Source organism: Protopterus annectens, chromosome 4.part0, assembly GCF_019279795.1.
Source record: "Protopterus annectens isolate FY-2018-M chromosome 4.part0, PAN1.0, whole genome shotgun sequence".
Classification (NCBI taxonomy): domain Eukaryota; kingdom Metazoa; phylum Chordata; order Ceratodontiformes; family Protopteridae; genus Protopterus; species Protopterus annectens.
The window spans coordinates 410,067,424-410,092,878 of NC_056733.1; the positions used below are offsets into that span (position 1 = coordinate 410,067,424).

The 25,455-nt window shown below is 43.2% G+C and overlaps 1 protein-coding gene across 2 annotated transcripts in view; it reads left to right on the plus strand.

Moving 5' to 3' along the window:
* VSIG10 (V-set and immunoglobulin domain containing 10) overlaps positions 1–25,455 on the plus strand; it is an 811,575-nt gene that overhangs the window by 658,179 nt on the left and 127,941 nt on the right. For both annotated transcript variants that reach the window (XM_044068350.1, XM_044068351.1), the window contains one exon: positions 4,339–4,351. In XM_044068350.1, the coding sequence (XP_043924285.1) occupies positions 4,339–4,351 (13 nt within the window). The remainder of the gene's footprint in view (positions 1–4,338; positions 4,352–25,455) is intronic.

Consider the following 25,455-nt stretch of genomic DNA (forward strand, 5'->3'; position numbering starts at 1 on the left):
GTTGGGAGACCATTTGTTCCACCTCCTCCGGTTGCTACTCTGACAACGGATGCCTCCCTGATCGGGTGGGTGGGGCATTATCAGGGGAGGACAGTCCAGGGCACATGGCAACCATACGAATGCCACTTGCACATATATGTTCTCGAGATGAGAGCAGTGCTTTTAGCGTTGCAAGCCCTTCAACACTCTCTTCCCTTGGGATCGATTGCAATCCAGACAGTCAATATGTCTGTAGTGTGGTACATCAACAAACAAGGCGGAACCAGATCATACCCCTGTGTCGAGAAGCACTCAGACTGTGGCAATGGGCGATTTCTTCTCAGCGTTTTCTGATAGCAACGCACATCCCCGGGAAGTCCAATCACATTGCGGACAAGTTGAGCAGAGCTATACTCATGCCTCACGAGTGGTCTCTGAAAGACTCTGTAGTGAGAGAGATATTTCTCAAGTGGGGTCAGCCTTGCTGCGATCTTTTTGCTACTCCCCAAAACAGCAAGTGCAGAAAATACTTCACTCTATTCCCTTTACCAGGCCAACCCAGCAGGGACGCTAGTCCAAGTTTGGCCCCGGGACTTCTGTATGCATTTCCTCCTTTCCCACTGATCTCTCAAGTAATACAGAAAGCTATCGCTCAGAAGGCCTCATTGATCCTCATTGCTCCTTACTGGCCTCGACAAGTGTGGTTCCCCTTTCTGCATCGATTTCTTTTGGGCGACCGTGGAATCTGGACCTAGTTCCAGATCTTTTGATCCATCAGTCGGGTCAGTTTCATCGCTCCCTCCCCTCTCTGAACCTCACTGCTTGGTTCCTCCACTTCCAACCGTAGCCAGGCTTCCTCAATTATCTCACTCTGTAAGAGATATTTTGATAGCTTCCCATAAATCTTCCACTCGAAAGATTTATTTGAGTAAGTGGAAACGCTTTTCATATTGGGCACAAGGAAAGGACATAGATCCTTTCACCGCTTCCATCCAACTAGTCCTTGATTTTCTTGCTGAACTCTTCCATGCAGGTTCATCTCCATCTACTCTTAAGGTTCAATTGGCAGCTATTTCTAATTTCCATGTGGGTATTTCTGAATCCGCCCTAATGTCCCACAAACTCTGCAAAGCCTTTTTGAAAGGAGTTTTTCTTCTCAGACCTCCTGTAAGAAATCCTCCTTCTCCTTGGGACCTAAATTTAGTTCTTGCTTCTTTGATTCTTTCCCCTTTCGAACCTGCAGCTTCATGTTCCTTAAAGTTATTATCATGGAAAACTCTCTTTCTGGTGGCTATCACATCAGCTAGAAGAATTTCAGAACTTCAAGCACTCAGTTGTCGTTCTCCTTACCTTGTGTTCCATAAGGACAGAGTTTCCTTACGAACTAACCCGTCCTTTTTGCCTAAGGTGGTTTCAACATCAAATCTAAACCAATGCATTGACCTCCCTGTCTTTTTCCCGGAGTATTCAAATAGGTCTGAACAAAAATTACACTGTCTGGATGTTCATCGTCAATTAAGGTACTACTTGGACAGGACGAAACAATTCAGAAAATCTGATCAGCTGTTTGTCTCCTATGCGGAAAGCAGAAAGGGACTTCCAGTTTCAAAGGTATCTTTATCCAGATGGCTAACATCTCTGATTACCCTTGTTTATGAGATTAGACACCAAAAACTGCCTAATAAGCCTAAAGCCCATTCCACCAGAGCTTTGGCTACTTCTCTAGCCTTCCAAGACAGACTGCCTATTGACACCATTTGTGCAGCGGCTACTTGGGCTACTCCTCACACTTTTATTTCCCATTATAAGTTGGATTTAGCTTCTAGGCATAGAGCTAATTTTGGTTCTACTGTTCTCAGGAGTCTGTTCCGTTAGGCCACCCGGGACAAGGTGCTAGGGACGCGGTCCCATCCAGCAAGAATGAAGGCGAGATAGACAACTTAACATATAGAAGTTATGTTCTTACCATAACGTTCCATGTTAGTTGTCTTCTTCTCGCCTTCTTCTTGCGTCCCACCCTCCTTCCCCCTGGCCTGGACAGACCTAGAGGAGTTGTGATCGTGACCTCTCTTTCTACCACCTCTTTCTTAGCTATATGCTATTAGGCATATTTCTTGTTTCAGGATGTAGGTCACCCTTCTTCTTCCTGTTGTTAGAGGTGGATTCTGTTTTTTACAGTTAAACTGTTTCTGTTATAAGCTGGGGTTAGCTTACAAACGAGATCTGAGGTAACTCTCGCCTAGCATTGTGGGATATAAGGGGAGCCTCGAGCCGGTGGAACCAACTCTCGAGCTTTAGAGTGGCGAGTCGGGCAGGTCGGCTCGAACCCATCCAGCAAGAAGAAGGCGAGAAGAAGACAACTAACATGGAACGTTATGGTAAGAACATAACTTCTATTTTGTAAGTATAGGAATACTAGCCCAGCCAATTGTATTAATGAGCAGGAGGTTAAACCTATAGCAAGTTTAGATTATCAGAAGGCAGTGGTTTAATATAGGTCATACTAAATGTCCAATACGAGCATGTATTTTGGAACATTTACACAATATTAAGAATGTAGCAAAGGATAACCCAGTGGCTGTTCATTTTAAGGAGCATTATACTGGTAAAGATTTATTCAAAGTTTATTTATAATTAATGATCGGAATTTGTATTAGAATATTTTCTATGTTTTATTGCAGAAAGAAGCTTGGTTTATTTTTAGTTGTGGTAGATTAAGTCCTAAAAGACTTAATAATGTATTTGTATTGAGAAAGTTAGTAAGTTAATTGTTCTTTTTATTTCATTGACTGAGTTATTTTGATCTCACCTTGATATGTTATAAAAATAATTTTAATGTTTGATTGTATAGAACTGTTTACCGACCAAAATGTTGAGATTTTTGGAATTTACTATTTTATTGCTCACTTCGTAGAAGTGCTTTGTTATAAAAAAAAAAAAAAGAAAAATAATTACTGCCTAAATTTCTTAAATTTGTTGTAGGACTTTTGTATGTTAATGTTTCCATCATGCAGCAAGTAGACCCCCCCCCCCCAACTGCCTTGTACATTTGTCTGTTTCTTTTTGGGGCAAGGGCCATGCACACTCATATTTGGGTTGGTATAAGAAACATTTGACCTATTCATTCCTCTTAGAGAGTCAGATGTGAAGAGTGGACTATCACACTATGCAGCATGCCCTAACTCACCCCCCCTTGAGGTTGTAACATCCACAGTAGCTGCTTAGGGAGGCACATGGGCGCTTCCACATATGCCTTCCTTCTGGCTTCAACAATATAGTATCACCTGGACTATTCTGATGCATACTGTACACCTGTCTAGTAGTGGTGTAGGTGTCACAACTACAGGTGTGCAGACCTCCTAACTCCTTCAGGATGGGTAGTTCCAGCATCTCTCTCTCTCTCTCTCTCTCTTGCTCTCTCTCTATCTCTCAGAATCCATCCTTCCTGCCTTACTCCACCAACACCCTTCCTGCTATTCAAACATAGATCACCTAGGATGTAAACCAGGTTTTATTCCTGTTGAGAACATTTGCTGTCTATCTCTGTAATCTTTATTCTGTGTTCAGTATAATGAAGGAAGGCACATCACAGCGAAATCAGACATGAAAACAAATAATGTGGTGTTCCTTTTTAATAAATGCATTGTGGTGATGCAACTGTTTACTCTTTTTCTTCTTCCCATGTTTGCCAAGTGCCATCAAAGCTCAACCATGAAGTTCTGCCTGTGGTGCGGATGGTGTATTTTTTCAATATTCCAGTGTCCTTCACACATTGTATGAAGAGCGGTAGTTCATTGTGATAACATGGGAGAACATTGGTTGGTTAGATGTATACAGACACCTAATAATGCTGTTCTGTTTCTGAAGGAAAAATGTCATTTGGAAGAGGAGTCCAGGTAATATGTGGTACCCGCTATTCACAGGCACTGTCAGTTATGTAGTTAGTGCAGAGGATTAAGCCTGTGAACTGTCAAACAAGCTTCATCCTGTAGTCTGTGGTTTGATTCCATCAGCCTCCACTGATCAGATGTGTGACTCTGAGTGAGTCATTATACTAGACAGTGCCCATGGAATGAATTTGAGAAAGGTCTATAAGCATACATGTTCTAACCTGGTTAACAATGCAAATAAATGTGTACTACTGGTCCAGTTCTGGAAATTTCTTGTTATTCCTCCTTGCCATGATCTTGTCAAATCCTGTATGTCCAGTATGTAGGCTGCAGCCTAAGCTGCTGATTGGGACACAGGCATGCATGCTGGGAAAACAAAGCAGTTAAAACAATACATGTTTTGGTGATAACTAAAAAAAAATGGTATGTTGTCACAGGACATTCATTGTCTCTCTTCTTATCTTTTCAGGGAACACACTTGGGTAAGTTCTTATCACATTATGCTTTATCCAGCCTTGCTGTGCATGTAAATTTCATGTTGCTCAGTTATGTTTGGAGGAAAACTGCACTAGACTTAAGGTTTTAATCATATACTGTGTAAAACAGGTATCAGTATTGTGCCGAATTCCTGTGGAGAGTGTGTGTGTGTTTGTTTGTAATCATGCTTTTGTGGTGGTTGTGGGTCAGGCATTTGAAACTGATTTATGTTTAGTAATATTCTATTTTAAGTATGTCAAATTTTGTTTGCACACCATACGTTTTACGTGCATTATTGTCTTTTTTTTTTATTTCAGTCATGTGTGGCATTTTATTAGTACGTTTTCTAAGAAACCAAAATCCAGTTTGTCTTTCTCAAACATAGGAACATGAGAATAATATAAAGTGATCACAGGGACCATAAGATTCCTAGCCATACAGACCTTTACGTTGACGCACTTAAAAGTTCTTATGATCCTTCTTGAGCACTTAAGGGTGCTCACCACTCAAATTGAATAAGGGCCATGCATGATAATCCCGAGGTAAATTTGTGTCTACCTGTCCAGTCATCAAGGCTAGCCTTAAAGGTAGCCATGGTAGTACTTGGTCTGACCTATAGTGGTAACTTATTCCATAGGCTGGGACTAATATATTGAGTTTGGAGCTTTTCCCTCCCTCCCGTGAGTCTTGTTTGTTTGTTGGTGTGATTTAGGTCTTTAGTGCAGGTATTTGTAAAACCACTAGTTTTTGTAAACACACTACAGTTAGTAGTACTAAAAATAGTTGTATTCCTGACTTCTTTTTTTCTTAGATTTTTCTTCTTTTTTTCCCTTTCTGGAGTCATGAAAAGCTTCAGTGTAAAATGATGAGATTGTGTAAACTTTTTCATTGGAGTTATTTGCTGTTAAACTTATTGAAGTACTCAGGCCTTGCTTAATCTATTATAGTTGCTATACTGAAGTTGTCAACATTCATTGATCTTGGCATCAGTTTGTTTTGCACCTGCCTTGTTTTTTTTTTGTAGCACTGCCTGACCATTGAACCTCATTATCTGCTCTAATCCATTCATTCAGCCAGGGGCAAGAGATCAATGTCTCCATCCTAGAGATAAGAGGCGAGTACACAGGAAATGGTGTCATAATTTGCACAGAGGAAAAATGTTTTCTGTCTACAGAAATACACATTCCCACTGCACATATGATGTGAATTGAGCAAATGCTAAATGTGTGCCTCCCACTTCTGCAAGAAATGTCCCCGGAGCTGGCTTTGCTTCTTGAAGCAAGCACCTACAATGATCTCTTCACTGGGGGTTCCTCCTAGAGTTTATACTCTGTAAATTTGCTGTACAACCCCTTCCCCAGAGAGAGGTGAGCAGAGTAAACTTTGTCCTTCCTATTCCTTTCCGGCCAGCTTCTCCAAAGCGCAACTCACTAGTTGAACCCAACTATGTGATAATCAGAGCTTTGTCTTTCTGTCCTGGTAGAGCTGGCAAGAGTTCTGCACTTGTCTGCCAAACTGATTCCACTTTTTCTTTTTGTGAAAAAAATGTATTACTTGTTTTATTTTATTTTCAGTGAAGCCCTCCTTCCGAATACATACTTAGAGTCCTTTATTTTTATGTATTCTGAAGAAAGATGTACTTTGTCTCCTTACTGATTTGTAAGCATGTAGGTCTTGCTGTACTTTCTTCACTGGGCACATTTCTCCCAGATGAAATTTCTTGTACAATATACCTTACGCCTAAACAAAATTACCTATACATTAGAAAAATAGCACTTTGCTGTCATGGCTTTTGTTGACTCGTTGATCACTTATATGGCTTGGTAATGTACTATGATAAGGAAAGACTGAAAATGATGTCTTGCTTGCATGACTAAGGTAGCAGTCACTTTCATTTCTTTAGGGGATATCAGAGGGTCTACTTTAGGACCTCGAAAGTTTAATAGCTCGAATGCATATGGATCGAACCATATACATCGAACTATTAAACAATCGAAGTCCAAAAAAAAAAAATACACAAAAAAAAAAAAAAAAGATTTAAACTTGTGTAGGCAGGGGGCAAGCCCCCTGCAACCCCCGCTACTTAAATATACCAACTCCAAGATCGCACTACATTGAAGTAAATGGAAATCTCCACCTACGGAGATTTCCATTTCCATTTTCGATGTTTTGCACTTTCGGTGTACTCGTGTCGAGAATATCGTATTCGATATTCTCGAACTTCGAGCACATAAAGTAGACCCGATATCAGACGTGGAGAATAACACATGGATATCAGATGTGAAGAATAACAGATGTACAAAATTATGATATGAAAACTGACTAGGTGTCTTGGACTGGGCTTTCTCCACTGATACTACTTAATTCTGTCCTTAGCATTTGTTGGTTAAATGTAAAGAATGTTAAGCAGGTGAGCAATTGTTTTGAGGTGAGCAGCCAGGACTGTCATTTACAGAAAATTTAACTATTTATAGCAGCAAGACTTTTGATTTAGTTTTCAAGTGGAACTAAATTGTGTGCATGTTCTTTGTAAGTATAAATGTTTCAACTAGTTGAGGTCTTTCTGACGCACTAAAGCAATGAATAACCACTTAAGAAACACTCTCAAATTAGTATGTATTTTGTGAGCATCTTCATAGCCAATGGAAGTGCTTCTGCAAGATAATTCACTTTACAAGTACTTGAAGCTGAGAAGTTCTGGCAAAATGCAGCAGTACCTACTGTGGAAATGATAAATCAAGAGATAAGACACAAATTATACAGATGTTTACTTCAAGAATTGCATGCAGAGACGTGTAATTTGATAACTGCATTACATTTTGTGGTCTCTTGGGCTGTGATAAATCCTCTGAATTTTAAACAGGTAAGAGTGGGAAGTATATATGTTAAGAATAAAACTACAAACAGCTGCTAAAATGAAGATCACAGCTATAAAGCAAAATTTAAATAGTTTATGAACACAAATACGGCAAAAAATAATACAAATTTTTAAAAAATGAAAAAAAAAATGTGTTCTGTTATAGTATGCCTTGGAGTCAATCCAGCACATATGCAAGATATGTAATAAATCGAACCACAGCTGCTAAAGTCTGTAGGAGTGTAGAGAAGTGTAACTAACAATTTGAAGTGGATAGTAGGCACAGTGCATCACATACAAATAGTAGATTTTAAAAACAAACTTACCCCACACAGTAACCGATAAAACAGAATATGCTGAAAACTCAGAGAAATGCAGTTAAATCAAAAGTGATTATGGCAGTAAACAACAGAAAATAAAAATGTGGATAGAGTTGGGAACATTTGTAAATACCATAGACAGCCTTACTTTAGGATAGTTAAAGTCAAAATCATGCTTGAAAACAGCATAAGCAACAGTGTCTGCATACCACCTAGGTAAATGTGTGCCAATGAAAGGATATTTTGAGAGTGAAATGATTGCTAAACTGTCTAGCTGTAAAGGAAATTAGTATCTTAAGGATGTTAAAATTAGTGGAGGTAGAGAACATTATTAGATAAAGAAGTGTACTAGAGGAATATAGTAACCTGTCTGAAGAATTATGAAGTCCTGCTTTACAGTGACTGAAGGGAGAAAACAAGAGAATTCCATAACACCTAAGACAAAAAGATGATAAAAAGAGATATGCTGTTGTCATTTTCATTCATTCCTCAACAAATGGGTATTAGATCCGACTCAGCCGCTCTTTTTCCAGACTCTTGAATTCCACTCATGAGCTCCTCCCCTTACCGATAATGCCTCTTACAGCTGCATTACCTTGGATCTCGTTTGCCTCTCTTAACTGTTTGGACATGGATTGTGCTCCCTAGAGCTGCGGGTTATAGTTTTCAAGCTTTTGTGAGTAAAAATTAGAACTTTTTTCTTTCTAATGTTATTTTCTTCATTTTTCTCTTAACCTTCCTTCCTTTACTCCTTTTTAGTGTTTTTCTGCTCTTATTTCTACCCTTTCTGGGTGTTTCTTTGTTACCATTGCTGGTAACCCTTTCTCTTCTTTTCGTACCCTTTTCCAGAGGAAGTTTCATAATTACCTTTGGTGTTAATTTTCCTTTTCTTCCTTTCATTTCCTTTTTCTTTAAAAAAAGAGAGAGAAAATCTTTTTTTGTCTTTCCTTGGCTTTCTTTGCCATTCCTTTATTGTGGCTGAGAAGTCAGCTGGATTTCAAAAATGCACTTGCTGTGAGCATAAGATACCCAATTCTGACACCCACAGAGAGTGTGTTTATTGTTTAGGCACAAGCCATTTGGATACCTCCTGTCAAACATGTGTGGGGTTCAATGCAAGGGCTATCCGTGTTAGGTGCAGTAGATTAGTTCTGAACATACCTCTCAACCTCTTAAAGCAAGAAATCTGGACAAAGCCATAAATAATGGGGGGGAACAAAGGCCCAAAAATAGGGACACTTTTTAAATATTGCTCTTACAAGCTTAGAAATTTGACAGAATAACAGATACTGCATTGACATGAATTTTCTGAAGGCATGCAGCCTTACAATGTCTGCCTTTATTTTCTGACTTCAACCCTCAATGATTTTCAGTGATTTGCCAGAAAAACTCAATTTTATGAGACAAAGACCAAAAATATGAGGCAAAAATCTGTACAGTTGAGAGGTATGGTTCTGAAGGGCATTCTTCCTGCTTCAGCACTTTCTTTGTCTGCTTCTGCATCTGGGCTCATCCTACTTCCACTTCTTCATTTGTCAGGTCCTCCCGAAGTCTGTCTGAAGCTGATGTGGATAGGGTGATGAGGAAGTTTCTCAGAGTTCAGATCCAGATTGGGGGGGTGGGGTCCTACAGGCTCAATCTCCCATCAGATCTGTGAGCCTTCAATCTGTTTCCCATCCCATCATGTTTCCTTCTTGGATCTGACCAGCAATTTCAGAGCCATTAGATCCAAGAGCCCCGAAAGTCAAAGTGTCAGATATGAGGGTAGCTTATTCTTCATTTCTGACTGTATCCCTGACTCATTCGGTGATGACCCCCCCTGAGCAGGGAAAGTCTCAGAGCAAAAACGCTGGTGTTGGATCCAGAGGGATGCCTTCAACTCAGAGATTTGGAGCCATCCCTTCCCCTTGGAGCCTTGGCGCTGGACAACTTGGGTCTGACTTCTCCCTTGGAGTGGAGATCCGAGCAGGGTTGGAGCTTGACAGTATTGGGAGGTTCGGCTCTGGTGAGGTTGGCTACAGCTTCTCCTGGTCCTTCTGCCTTCGAGGTGTTGGAGAGGGTTTTTCCTTATCTGAGAACACTTTGGACTGTTAACTTCTTCGTATCCTTCATATCCTAACCCCATCCTGTCTCCAGATCCAGTGTCTGACCTTCCTCTGCCTATTCCACAGGGACAGCTATCCCATATGAGCTTCTTCTGACACCTCTCCAGATTATTCCACTGAAGAGGTTCTCCAGAAGAAGGTGTTTAAGAGGAGGCACATAGATTCCCCTAGGAATCTCTGACTGAAGACACCAATGTTGATGAAGGGGAAGGGTCCCCAGATCACCACTAGAAGACAACTCATTTGGAGACATTCTAGAGATCCTTCACCAGAAAGGTAGTTGGTCCTCTGAACCCCCTTCCCATTTGGAATTGTTGTTCCTAGAAGCCTTCAGGTCCAGCCAGTGTGTCTCTTTCTTTACTCCCCCCCCCAATAGATGACCTTGTAGATCTTGTCTTTCACCGGGCTTGGAAGGAACCAGATGCCATAGAACCAATTCCCCGTCATCTGGACAGTATCCTAGCTCTGCCCAAAGACAGACCCTTTTGAAGTAAGGGAATTCCTGGCTGAACAGGGCTGCACTGTCCATCCTTGTAACTGAGAGTCCAGAGCATTGGACACGTTTGGAAAGTGCATCCATGCAAACGCGACCTTTGCCTTACAGTCGCTTAATTATTTGGCATACTTTACTAGATTACAGAGGGACTTGATTAAGGAACTCTCTAAGTCTAACCCTGAGTCAGTGTTGTCAGAGGAACAGAAGGTTTTTTCCTACCAGTTGGCCACTCTCCAGTCCATATCTAATGCATCCATGAGGGTAATCTGTCATGCAGCAAAAGGTTCCTCATGGGCCGTGGGTTCAGGCATAGCTATCAGGAGACATGCTTGGATGCATTTGTGTGATTTTGTGGAGCCCTTCAAGTCTTCTTTTATCAGTGCTCCCTTTGATGGATCTTCCTTGTTTAGGCCTACTGTTAAAGACAAACTTTCCTATAGTAAGCAAGATGGAAAAACCTTATGTGCCTTGGGAATATGTTTTTCTACCTTGCAAAGTTCCTTTTGTTGGACTCGGCGTAGTGAGAAAAAGATGCATTTCCAAAACCCAAGGTCCTTTTCAGGATTCATGAGGGGAAATTTCTCCCAGAGGCATAGGTGCCGATAATAATGGAAGACACCACCCTCGCAGCAGAGGGAGTCTGCAAAACCAAGGGTTTCAAGATTCCTTTTCTGATAGACTCTTTCAGCACTCCTGAAGGGTTGCTCGACACTTTTTTTCTCTCTGGAGGCAGTCAGAGGGTGCTTGTCTTTGCACCCAGATGCCTGGGCAGCCATCACAAAAGATTATTTGGTGGAAAGGATCATATGCAGAGGTTATTTCATTCCCTTTTTACAGATACCACCAGTCAAACAGAAACATCTCCCTGACGTACCACCCAGTCAGTAGGAGTCAGCAGCTCTAGAAAGTCAAAAGCTGCTAGACAACAGTCATCAAAGAGCTCCCACCAAACGAAAGAGGATGCAGAGTTTTCTCAAGGCTTTTTTAGTGCCAAAGAAAACGGGACCAAAGACAAATTTTGGATCTCTGGCATCTGAATCAGTTTGTAAAGAACTCCAAGTTCTGGATGGTCATGGTTCAGTCCATGCTGCCTCTACTGCGGAAGGACAACTGGATGTGCTGCATGGCCTCCAAGATGCGTACTCTCCCATCAAAATAAACAGACTTTCTTGGAGGTGTGTGCACTTTCAGATGGGGGACTGCCATTAGCAGTTCAGAGCCCTGCCATTTGGACTCACCACAGCCCTCAGGGTGTTCACGAAGTGTATGACAGTGGTAGTAGCTCTTTTCAGACTGCATGGATTCAGAGTGTTTCCTTGTTTGGAAGACTGGGCTCCTCACTGCTCTAACCAGACATCTGCTTAAGGAAACCTGGGATTACTTACTCCATCTGTGTCAATCCCTGGGGATCACAGTCAATCTCCCCAAGTCCTGTCTTCGGCCAGTTCAGGTCTTCATAGGAGCTCATCTGGACTATGTCAGTCAGTTGGCCTTTCTACTAAAAAACAGAGTTCTCACCTTGAGACTACATTTCATTCAGATCTTATCACATCTATTCTCCCCAGCAAAAGTGGTACTTCAGGCCTTCGGTTCTATGGCTGCAGCAGTTACTGTGCTACTCACTGACCTTCACATGCAAATTCTCCATTTGACTATGACAGTACAATGGTTAATTCTTCAACTGCCTCTGAGTCATGTCTGTTTTGTGCTAGGTTTAACACGCGCACTATTAAACGTCAGTTTGATTTTGCCCGACATTATTTTGGCAGAAAATTCAACTACACCATGCCGTCGGAACTTCCGACGACCGGAATGCATAAAATACGCAAAGACAAGGACAGGCATCCGAGGCCCAAAACTGACGACGAGGCCTCTTCTAGACCGGTCGCCGGATTTCTGGTTTTCAGCGAGGCGCCTTCGCAGCCCCTGACGACCGCTTCTGCAGAACCACAGGCCGCCTCTGACTCCCATGTGGAGCTGGCTGGGCCTTCGGACACTATAGTTTTTCAGCCTACCGAAACTAACCCTTCAGAGGGAACCAAAGTAGCTGAGCAATCCACAGCTACAGAGGGTGTTTTCAGACCTACTCAATTAAGCATTAAACCGTCTGCTAAGTCTAAGCCTTCCTTAAAAACAAAGAAACAAATGCAACATTCTCCAGGACAGTCCTCCATGCCTAAGAAACAAATGCTCAAAATGGCCGAAGACCTTATCACCCTGATCAGGGGGTCCCATCCCCCTCCTGATAAAAGGCCCAGACAGGATGCAGACTATGACTCATCCGACCAGGTGTCCATTTCTTCAGATTCATCCTCAGACCTAGGATATTCTTTACCCCCTTATGAGGATTCTGATGCTGAGGAATCAATTCCATCAGCCTCTCCGCCTGAGGACTACTCCTTTGGAGAAACCTTACATACCATGAGGGAGCATTTCCAGTGAGAAGGCCAGGATTACTCGGAATCCAAGAGACTTCCTTTTATTACCTCAACACAGACCCCTTGCTATTCCGCCAGTGTTAGACATTGTGGATGATGTGTATACTGAATCCAGCTTAAACCCAGACTTCTTACCTCCAGTCCCAGTTAAACCTGACAGATATTAGAGTCCCTGACTCACACAAATTTCTGTATAAAAGCCCTGCTGCTGACCCAGAAACTATTTCTCAGGGACCCAAAGGGATCAAGGCCTCATCAGCAAAAAACACAGTTCCCTCTGATAGAGATCCCAGAGCATTAAACAGATGGGGAAAGAAAGTATGTACGTCTGCAACTTTAGCAATGAGAGCCTTAAATTGCCAGTTTCACATGCTAAAATATCAGCAATTTTTGATGTCTCAGTTGAAACAAAAAATGCTTCCAGATACAGATCCTCCTAATTTTAAAGAAATGCAGGATTTATTGCATGCAGCTGAACAAGTGGGAAAACATACATTGCAATGTGGTTTTGATTCTTTAGAGGCCTCCTGTAGAGCAGCAGTTACAGGCTCTGTCATTAGAAGGCATGCTTGGTTAAAAGAACATACGTTACCAGGTCATGTTAAAGCAAAATTATTGGATGCACCTTTGCAGCAGGATGTGTTATTTGGATTTACAGCAGAAGAGGTATTAAAGAAGATGGAGGATAAGGCAAAATCTATGCAAACGGTGAAGGATTTCTTACAGGTTCAGCCTCCACGATTTAGCAGAAATTGGCCAACAAAGAATTGGTCCTTTCCAGTTACAGACAGACCTCAAAGGGGCAGATACAGACGTCCAAGAGGTAGAGGTCAACTACAAGGCCCTTAAAGGCCTCGACAATGGGGTGCACCAGGCCAGAAGGAAGGGGAAGACCGGCCCCAATCATATAAAAAGCAGCCTCAATGACTTCCCACTACAGCTGCCAAACAGCTCTCTCTTGGCAGCCCCCTTAGGAGGAAAACTGGCACTTTTCTATCACAATTGACATTGGATCACCAAAGACAAATGGGTTCTCAACATTGTATCTCAAGGTTACAGGTGCCAAGGTTAAAAGGAATGCCATATCTGCCACCAAATCAATGGGCAGAGGCTCAAAAACAAATTACAGCACTCATGGACATGAGAGCTATTCAAAAGGTACCACCGCAGGAGCAAGGACAAGGATTTTACTCAAGACTCTTTCTGGTTCCCAGAAAGGACAAAGCCTGGAGGCCCATTCTGGATCTTTCTTCTCTAAACACTTACTTGGATGTTCCGAAATTCAAAATGTTGACACTACAGCAGCTTCTTCCCATGCTGGGCAAGAAAGTTTGGCTCGTGACCTTGGACCTCAAGGAGGCATACCTGCATGTCCCTATCAGACAAAACTGCAGAAGATACCTCAGATTCATAGCTGGTTCAATGCACTATCAATTCTCTGCACAGCCCTTTGGCTTATCTACTGCGCCCAGGGTCTTCACAAAGTGCCTGGCACCAGTAATTGCTTTTTGCAGACAGAAAGGATTTCAAATTTATCCGTACCTGGACGACTGCCTGATTCAAGCAGAGAGCAAGGACATTCTTCTAAAGCATCTGGCGTTCGTAAAAAAGATATTAAGTTGCCTGGGGTACACGGCATCTTGCATACTACTAATTCCATATGCCAGACTGCATATGAGGAAACTACAATGGTACCTAAAGAGTGTATGGTCTCAACACTGTCAGTCTGGAAACAGTTATACCACTAATTCCTTGCCTTCAACAGGAGTTTCGATGGTGGGCTCAAGCTTGTCACCTTAACAAGGGACAGCCTTTCACTCAACCCACAGCCAGGCAAACACTGACAACAGATGCATCGGATTACGCCTGGGGAGCACACATGGCAGGAAAATGTATTCAGGGCGAGTGGCCTGCAGAACAAAGGCATCTTCACATCAATCAAAAAGAGATGCTAGCTGTACAAAATGCCCTTATAGCTTTCAAGGACCTGCTGCATCCAGGACAACTATTACTAAAGACAGACAACACCACAGTTATGTGGTACATAAGCAAGGGGGGGCACACACTCCTACCCCCTCTGCAGACAAGCCATGACCTTGTGGAACACAGCTCCAGACTACCACGTTCATCTGCAAGCACAATTCCTGCCAGGAGAGAAAAACACGCTGGCAGACGACTTAAGCAGAAACATCGTGGATCCCCACAAATGGGAATTGAATCCACAAATATTCAGAATGATAACACAGAAATGGTGGAGCCCGGACATAGATCTGTTTGCATCCCCAATGAATTGCCAGCTACAGAAATTCTGCACAAGGAGTTACCATCCACAAGCATGGAAAGTGGATGCCCTCTCATTCAGCTGGAAAAACAGCTGAAAAACCTACAAGTATACTCTTTTCCTCCTCTACCTCTCCTTCCAAAGGTACTCATAAAAGCCAGGCAAGAAGAGTCAAAGATGATCCTGATTGCACCAGACTGGCCACGCCAGCACTGGTACCCAATCTTAAAGAACTTAGCACAAGCACCACCCTGGATTTTGCCTCAAATCCCCACATCTGCTGACTCAGCACAACAATCAGATACTTCACAGCCAGCAAAAGACCTTAAACCTAGCCGCATGGAAAATTCCTTAGTCAAGCAAGCAATGCCTCTCTCCAAAGTTGTTATGGATGTCTGGAGGCCAGAAGGCCTAGTACCAGGAAAGCCTATTCGGATAAATGGAAGAGATTCTGTGCCTGGAACCAGACTCACAGCCTTGACCCTCTTGTCCCAAACCTTCCTCAGATACTACAATATTTAACTGAGATGCTGGACAAGGGCCTCTCATTTTCATCCATCAAGATCCACGCCTCTGCCATTTCTGCTCAATACAACATGGATCCACCAATTTTCTCTAATCCTTTGCTAAAACAGTACCTCAGAGGGGCTAAAAATATTAGACCGCCCCGTAGAGCACCTACTCCAACTTGGGACCTCAACTTTGTTTGGAAAAATTAACTTTACCTCCTTTTGAGCCAGCTAACACAGCAGAAATAAAATATATCTCTTGGAAAACTGCTCTGCTACTGGCAATAACATCAGCAGGAAGAGTTGCAGAATTACAGGCACTAATGGCAGTGGAACCTTTCTTCATTTTCCACCAAGACAGGGTGTCTTTAAAAACCAACCCTACGTTTATGCCAAAGGTGGTATCAAGTGTGGCTCTAAACCAAACTATTCACTTGCCAACTTTTTATTGAAGACCACAGAATAAAGGGGAGAGACTACTGCATTCTTTGGACATTCACAGGCAGTTGCGCTTCTACTTGGACAAAACCAAAGCTTTCAGAAAATCTGAGCAATTATTGGTAGCATATGCTGCAGGAGCACAGGGAAAGGCCATTTCAAAACAGACTATTTCAAATTGGATAGGACATTGTATATGTTTCTGCTATACACACCATGGGAAACCTGTACCTAGCAGCATTAGATCTCACTCCACCAGGGCAACAGCCACTTCAACTGCTTACCTCAGAGGAGTACCTATCAAGGATATTTTGGAAGCAGCAACATGGAGTTCTGTGCATAACTTCACCAAGCATTACCATTTGCCTTTATACTCCAAATCCAGAGCTGGCTTCACCACTGCTGCGCTGCAGGGCCTTATAGCCACCCTAATGCCTTATAACCAGCCACCCTAGCTCAGCTTTGGGATTCCACCCAAGTGTAATGACTGCAGTAGTGTAACACGATGAACATAGTACAGTTTTGTACCTACCATAAATGTAGATGTTCGAGTGTAAACACTGCTGCAGTCCAGGTTACCCTAGCTCCTTCCCCTCTTACTTGTTGGTACTTACCTATGTCTTCTACCCTTCACTACCTATGGGGAGTATTTGCTGGTAACTGAAAGTTGTTGTTTGCTTTTCTAAGGTATTTTTTACTAGCAATTTGAATTGCCTACCTATTTGGGGGCACCTGACATCTGGGGCAAGAAAAACTGAAGAAAATGGCGTCAGCTGCATCTTGTATACCCCTGTCGCACTGACGTCAGGGAGGAGGCAACAGTAACCGATGCCAGACCAAGACTTTGGAACTCAGGCCGACTGGGGAACCGCCTGACGGGAGACTGCAGCAGTGTTTACACTCGAACATCTGCATTTATGGTAGGTACAAAACTGTACTTTTCCCTTCCTGTGGTCTCTCCATTTATGTCCTCTTTGGGCACTGAACTCTAGTCCAGACCTGATATCTCATCCCTCGTGGATGGCTCACCTGGATATTCCAGGCCTAAAGTTGACAGCATGGTTTCAGTCCAGGTTTTCTTTTCCAGTTTGCCAAATTTTAATATCCTCTCAGAAACCTGTGACCAGGAAGATATACAGGAGTAAATGGAAAAGATTTTCCTGCTGGGCACAACAGAGACAATTAGACCTGTTTACTGCTCCTATTCCTGCTATTTTGGATTTTCTGATCTCAATTTTTCAAGGTGTTAGTTTTTCCACTACACTGGAAATAATGCTTCCCCGCTAGCTTCATCCAGATTATGTAAAGCATTCCTTAAAGGCCCCTTTATGCTTAGTTCTCCGATTAAAGATCCTACTCCACCTTGGGATCTGACAGTTGTGTTGCAAAACTTGGTTCAGCCCCCCTTTGAGCCTTCAGCCAAATCTGACCTCAAATTTCTTTCTTGGAAGACAATCGTCCTTGTGGCTGTTACTTCCGCTAGGCAAGTTTCTGAACTCCAAGGACTAAAAGCGCTAACATCCGCTCATCCAGACAACAACAGTGCGATAAGCTGTCTTCAAACTGAGTCCATAGGGTATCCGAAGTAAATATCACCACAGTCGTGGTAAAAAATACAGACTCATTTATTGAAATAGAAGCAAATGAATGTTAAGCGCTTTCACTCAAACAAAAGTGAGCTTCATCAGAACAATCCAACCAGCTGGTACAAAGTGTTTAAATAATTTCTTTGGCGCCAATTCCTTTAAAGTGACACCACAATTGATACTAAATTTCGTACAAAACAATTCATACTAAGCACTACTTAATAGTAAAATATCTGCTGCAAAAACAGCCCATACTTGTCAGATTAGTGTGACATTATACACTAAAAATGTGTATATTAAAAATAATACATATTATCATCCATTGTATAAAAAAAATTACCTTAATAATACCCTAATAAGTTAATACATATTCTAAAAAATGTTCTAAAAATACAATAAAAATATGTAAATATCTGATAAAATTCCCATCTATCTAATATTGAGTAACGGTTTGATGGAAATATGGTCATTAAGACCTGGTGGTGTCGCAGCATCTGTTAGCAATTGCCACCAAACTTCTTTATATGCTAGTGTACATTTATGATCACCACCTCTTAAGATCCATCACAACATTTTCCAGTATAGCAAATTTAAATATATGCTCAGAACCATATTTTTCTACATGCCTATATAAGGCATTATTTGTGTCCTTCGTCCTGATACTATAAAGATGTGCGTATATCCATTTCTTAAAGTACCTCTGTGTTTTTCCTATATAGTATCCTGGACAAGCCACACATTTTGCCAAATAGATGACATACTTAGAATTAGAAGTTATGTCCTTACCATAACGTTCCATGTGGAGTGTTCATCTCGCCTTTGTTCTTGCACCTGGGTTCGGAGCCGATCCTCGGCTCCATGTCGGCCGCTTGGCAAGCTCTGCATCGAGAAGAAGCTCGAGACCAACCTAACTCCCACAATCCCCCTCTGCCTTTACCTCAGATCTAGTTTGCAAGCAAACCAGAAGTCAACAGAGAGAGTAACACATTCATGTCAAGCAAAATATAACTGAAAAGAAACATATACATGTATATATATATATATATATATATATATATACATATATACACAACCACTGCGTAAGGCAGAAGCAGGAGAAACCAAACCAGACACCAAATTGGACGTTCTTCCTGAGGGTGGGAATGTAAGAACAAAGGTGAGATGAACACTCCACATGGAACGTTATGGTAAGGACATAACTTCTAAATGTGAGAGTGTTCAATCTCGCCGTTTGTTCTTACACCTGGGTAGCGTCCCTAGCTCCATGTTCCTGAGGAACTCACGGGAGAACGTTCTTGAGCACAGTGGAACCAAAGGTTGCCCTGTCCCTAGAAACCTTGTCTACCTTGTAATGAGAAATGAATGTATGTGGTTTAGACCAAGTGGCAGCTGCACAAATAGTGTCTAATGGTAGGCGAGCTGCATGAGCCAGGGATGTAGATACTGATCTTGTAGAGTGCCCCTTGGGTTTGACAGGTAAAGTTTGTTCCGAAGCAGCATAAACAAAAATAATGCAATCAGTTAGCCATTTGGAAAGGGTTCGTTTAGTAACTGCTATACCTTTCCTGCTGTCTGCAAAGGCTACAAAGAGTTGATCTGTCTTCCTGTGATCCTTTGTTCTATCCAAGTAAAATCTAAGTTGTCTATGAACATCCAACTTGTGTAACATATATTCCAAACTATTGGAATGGTATTTGAAAAAGGTAGGGAGCTCAATGGATTGATTAATGTTATTAACGGAGCAAACTTTGGGGAGAAAGGACAGATTAGTGCGAAGAGATACTCTATCAGAGTGAAAGATCAAATAAGGGTGTTTAATAGAAAGAGCCTGAAGCTCTGACACCCGTCTGGCCGATGTAATGGCCACCAAAAAGAGGTTCTTCCACGACAAATATTTCAAAGGACAGGAAGAGGCTGGTTCAAACGGTGGTAGCATCAACTTAGATAATAGAAAGTTCAAGTTCCAAGGTGATGTAGGAGTTCTAACTGGTGGTCTAATATGGAAAGATCCTTTCAGAAAGGCCTTACAAAGTCTGTGAGCCATAATAGGAGCCCCACATTCTTCCACATGAAAGTTGGAAATGGCAGCCAATTGCACTCTCAAGGTGGCAGGAGAAGCTCCTTGGTGGAACAATTCGGTCAAAAACTCCAAGATCTTATTTAAAGGAGCTATAACAGGGTCCAATTGCTGTGTATTTGCCCAGTGAACAAAACGCTTCCATTTACTAGAGTAAGTCTTTGTAGTGGAAGCTTTATGAGAAGCCACTAGTATATTCTGAACTGCAGGCGAAAGAAGATCAGACCTGGCTAAGTAGGGAAGCGGAGCAGCCAAGCTGCTAGTTTGAGTGAAAGTAGCGAGGGGTGGGGAGCCCCTGACGAGTGGGTCAGCAGATCCGGCTCTGGGTCCAGGATCCAGGGTTCCCGAATGCGGTGTGCCAGAAGAAAGGGAAACCAGATTTGACGAGGCCAGAATGGGGCAATGAGGATAATCGTCCTTTGCAGGTTGTTTGCTTTCTGCAGAAACTTTGCAATCAGGGGAAAGGGAGGAAAAGCATAAAGGAGACCCGGGGGCCAATCGTGAACCAGAGCGTCCCTGGGGACTTCCCCTGGAGGGGGTAATAGGGCAAAATAGTTCCTGCATTTGGCGTTCATTGGAGACGCAAAAAGATCGCAGGAAGGCTGGCCCCATTTGCGAAAAATCTCCTTTGCAACTGACTGTTTGAGGGACCACTCGTGAGGCAACAGGATTGCTCTGCTCAACCTGTCTGCTATGACGTTGGATGACCCCGGGATGTGCGTTGCTATCAGAAAGCGACCCGTGGACTCCGCCTATTGCCAGATTCTCATGGCCTCTCTGCATAGCTGATAAGACTTGGTTCCCCCTTTTTTGTTTATGTACCAGACTACGGACATGTTGTCCGTCTGAACTGCAATAGTCCCTAGAGGAAGAAGGGGAACAAAGTGTTGCAACGCTAGAAACACTGCCCTCAACTCTAGAACATTGATGTGCAGATTGTACTCTAAATTGGTCCATTCGCCTTGGACTGTCTGTCCCTGAAAAATGCCCCCCCACCCTATCAGGGAAGCGTCCGTGGTCACCGTAGCTGTCGGCGGTAGTAGCACAAATGGTCTTCCGCTGGAAAGATTGCAAGTCCGGAGCCACCAGGCTAGGTGTGATTTGCATGTCTTTGTGATTAGAATTTCGTGTGTCAGAGGTAGCTGTTGGAACGACCATTGTGCAAAGAGTAGCCATTGTAGAACTCTCATGTGCAGTCTTCCCAATGGTATCGCAATGAGAGAAGCTGCCATGAGACCCAAAACCTTAAGAACCAGTTTTGCTGGGGATTTTCTGGATGACAGAAGAAGAGATATGTGGCTTTGTAGTGAGGCTATCCTTTCTGGAGGAAGTCTTAGAATTAAATGATGCATATCCAATTCTGCTCCTATGAATGAGATATGCTGTGATGGCTGTAGCAAAGATTTTTCGAAATTTACGGAAATTCCGAGATGAACACAAAGCTGCAGTGTGTAATCCCTGGCCTGAATCAGTTGACGCTGGGTGGTGGCAGAAAGGAGCCAGTCGTCCAGATACGGAAACACCTGGAATCCCAGGCGTCTCAAGTGAGACGCTACCACTGCCATGCATTTGGTGAAAACCCTGGGGGCTGAGGTCAGACCAAAGGGCAGGGCTCGAAACTGAAAGTGGCTGGCTCCCAGCCGGAAGCGCAAGTGATCCCTGGACGCCCTGGCCATTTTGATGTGGTAGTATGCGTCCTTCAGATCTATTGAGCACATCCAGTCGTCCTTCTGTAAAAATGGAAGGATCGATTGAAGCGTGACCATCCGGAACTTTTCTTTCTTGACGAAGGTATTGAGATTGCTTAGGTCCAGAATTGGCGGAATTGGGGGCAATAGGAAGGGTATTCTGTAGCCTCTGGTAACAACGCTTTTTACCCAATTGTCTGATGTAAGATTTTGCCAGGCCTGAGGGTATAAAGCTAAGCGACCCCCGACTGCCTCCAGAGCAGGACAGTCGGGCCTCCTCTCAGGAGTGCTGGAAAGGTTTCCCAGGGGGTGTATCCCTGTCACCTTGGTTTTGCAGACCCCCTCTGCCACCAGGGCGGCGTCTTCCACCTCTGCCCCCTCCTCTGCCTCTAGAGGGGGCATCACCCTGTGTGCCTGGGAAAGAGCCTTGGGGTTTTCGAAACCACATTTTTCCACCACGTTGCCCTTTGGGGTACGGTCTGGATGGGGTGGAAAAACGGACTCCGACAGCAGACAGAGTCTTTCCCTCTTGCTCACACCGGGTAAGGGTCTCCTTTACTTTGGGGCCAAAGAGAGTGGCACCATCAAATGGGGCGTTAGTAAAGGAAGACTTGAAGGCTTCCGAATGAACATAAGCGCATCCAGGATTGTCTACGAAGAGCAATCGCTGAAGCTGCTGCCCTACTCGATCCTTCGGCTGCGTATGAGATCAGCCTCATGGACGAGTTTGCAATAGATGTAAGGGTATTGAGATGTGCTGTAACCTTTTCTGAAACAGCAGCATCTGTAGTACCCTGGAGGGTATCTCCCAACTCTTTGATTAGATCCCTCTGTAGCCGTGTGAAGTGGGTCAAATAGTTCAGGGATTGCATAGAAAAAGCCGCTGAACTAAAAATGCGCTTCCCATACCTGTCCATAGTCCTAGAATCTCTGTTAGGCAGATGCACAGATGAGGAAGATTCAGACATCTCCTTTTTCGTGGCCGCTGCCACCACCATAGCGTCCACTGGCACTCCCTTTGTCAGATAAGCTTTATCTTGGGGGGCAGTAATATATTTGTTAGGCTTTCTAGGGACTGGCTCCACCGTGTCAGGCGTCTCCCAAGCCCTTCGAGCAATCAGTTCCATCAACTCATCGAAGGGCGGAGTGACCCAGGAGGAGGAAGGGCGAGCACCGAATGCCTTCAGCAAAACTGACTCATCCTCAGAAGGGGGAAGGGATTGCCAATCACCTCTCTGCTTTAGGATCTCCAGGATGTCAGAAAAGGAGACATCCTCTGAGGGTGACTTTGGGGACCCTTCTGACTCATCCAAGTCAGTGTCCGATGTCAATGATTCTTGTGGAGAATCTAAGTGTCTCCTCTTACACAATCTTTTCCTCGGAACTTCCTCGGGGGGGGCATCCGAAGAAGCCTCCGAGGAAGAGGGGGCACCCTCCAGGGGTGGCTGAGACACTGGTGCTCGACGCTTAGATGTAGCCGTGGGTGCAGAGGAGGATAACGGTCCTTTATGGGAAGGAGAAGCTGTTTCTGCTGGCGTGGTTGTCTGAGTAGACAACACCTTCCTCATGAGGTCGAAGGCCCCCGGGTCCCGAGTCGAGGTATCTCCCGGTTCCGAGGAAATCGGAAGAATTCCCGAGACAGGCACCGAAGGCATCGACCCCGAGGACGGAGCCGAGTCGATCCGAGCCGAGGCTCCGAGAGGGAGTGTCGGAACCGAAACATCGGTCCGACTCTCAGTCCCGGACCCAAGGATGGATCTTCGGCTCCGAGACTCCGGTACCGGTTCCGACGGAGTCGAGGTGAACGGAGCCGACCGAGAAAAAGACGGTTCTGGCACAGAGGGCTCCACAATCACCAGATCAGCCTCTCCCGGCTCCGAAGACTGGATAGGCATCTGAGGAGGAACAGGTGGAGATAAGGGAAGGCCTTCGAGTCTCGACACCAACTGGGAGGAGACAGAGATGAGTTTGGATAAGGCCGTATTCTCCATTAATTTCTGCACCACGCGGTCTACATCAGTGTCGGAGAGGGGCCTGGAAGAACGCGTCGAAGGAATCGAAGACGGAGCCGACCTCAACAGTGCCGGGGGAGGGAGCTCCGTCACCGGTTCCAAGACTCGAGGCTCGGAAACTGACAACAGTTCAACACTCGGCCCCGAAGTCTGTGGAACCGATGATCGAACTTTGGCTGAAGAGCTCGGAGCCGATGACCTGGGCTCCGACGTCTTCGATTCCTTCGAGGATTTGGATGTCTGGTCTGATGCATCCAGAGCCTCTTGAAAAGCAGGCTTCAAAAGCCCCCTATCCATAAGTTTCCTGCGCCTATCTGTCATGACCCTTCCACTGAAAGAATGACATACTGAGCAGTCTTCTTGCAGATGGAGAGGGCCAAGACAGTAGACGCAGGAACTATGATTGTCAGTCACAGACATCTTCTGCCCACATTGGCAGCGTTTAAAGCCAGACTTAGCTTTCTCAGACATGTCACAAAGTTAGGTACAGCAAATAGTGAAGTAGCCAGTATTATGTCCAGTCCAGTAAATTTGTCTATTCCAGAAAAAAGTTTTGTCAAATCCAGTAAATTAGTCAATCCAGTAGTCAATCCAAAGTTAAGGGGTGGGGTAGGCCCCGAGGGAAAACTGTAATAAAGTATATAAAAATTATATACGGAACCGAGAAACCCTCAATACACTACTCACACACACACAGTCACTTAAGGAACAATTTTTTTAGAAAAAAATAGAAGAAATATAAGAAAATAATTAATCTTAGCTTGAGTTGGCCCGAGCTCATCAAATCTGATGCGAACGTTGCAGCGGCAAACTAGATCTGAGGTAAAGGCAGAGGGGGATTGTGGGAGTTAGGTTGGTCTCGAGCTTCTTCTCGATGCAGAGCTTGCCAAGCGGCCGACACGGAGCCGAGGATTGGCTCCGAACCCAGGTGTAAGAACAAACGGCGAGATTGAACACTCTCACATTTACAATTTCCCTGTTTGAACCTCAATCTTGTCTTATTAATGTTGTCCAAAACAGTGCCTTCTTCTTCATTAATAGCATGACATTGATTGCAAGTACCACATTTTGAAGTGTACTTAGTGCTGTTGTCCAACCCTATATCTCTTGAACCCCTTTCCAAAAAAGCTTTAAGGTTTTTCCCCATCTTATGTACAAAAACTGGTCTAGGGCCCAAAGTGTCTATTAAAGCCTGGTCCACCATCAAGACATTCCAATAATCTATTAGTATGTCTTTTATTTTGTTTGTATGTGGTCCATATTCTAAGGCACAGGCCCTACTAAAAATTTTAGAGGTCTTCCTACAGTTGGTAACATTAACCATATCTACTCCTTTTCTATTAAATCCTAATAATGGGGTATACTTCTTTCCCCATTCACTTATAACATATTCTTTGACCTCCCTCATCATATTCTGATCATATCCTCTTTCTTTAAACAATTCAGTTATAAATCTAAGTTCACATACCATATCTGTTTGTTCAGAAGTCATCCTTACAGCTCTGATACACTGTCCCTTAAAAATGTTATACATCGGTTTTTTAGGATGATTGCTAGTATATTCTCGATACGAATTAGTAAATGTATTTTTTCTGTATATTCTGGACTTAAAGCCATCATCAGTGTTCTAAATAATTGTATCTAAGTAGGCAACTCCTTCTCTACTACTAGTAGATGTAAATTTCAAGAACCCACTACTATTATTTAAAAATTCAATAAACTTGTTAAATGTATCTTGATCTCCATCCCATAAAATGTAAATATAATCTAAAAAGCGTGAATAATATTTGATATTTCCATAATATTCACTGTTAAAAATAGTGTTTTCTTCCCAGTCAAGCATTACCAAGTTAGCGAATATGGGGGCACATGCCGCCCCCATAGCAATGTCTTTAGTTTGTCTGAATAGTTCACCTTCATAATAGATGTAATTATGGTCTAAAACTATAGACATAAGTTCTAATACCAAACAGAGTTTATCCCATTCAAGATGACTATATTTCCTTATACTATTAGTGAAGGCTTCCATTCCTTCCTCTTTAGGTATGCATGAGAATAAATCCACTACGTCAATGGATGCAAATAAATATCCCTGTTTCCAAATGTCCACCGGATATTTTTTTAAGAATTCCCACGAATCTTTAACCATATGAGTGACTTCACCATATAAGTGTTTAAGCATAGTATCTACTACTACACCTAATGGGAAGGTTTTGGATTTTCTGCCTGATATTATTGGTTGAAATGGTGGGTTCCTAATATCTTTATGAATTTTTGGTATGTCTACTAAAGTGGCCATTTT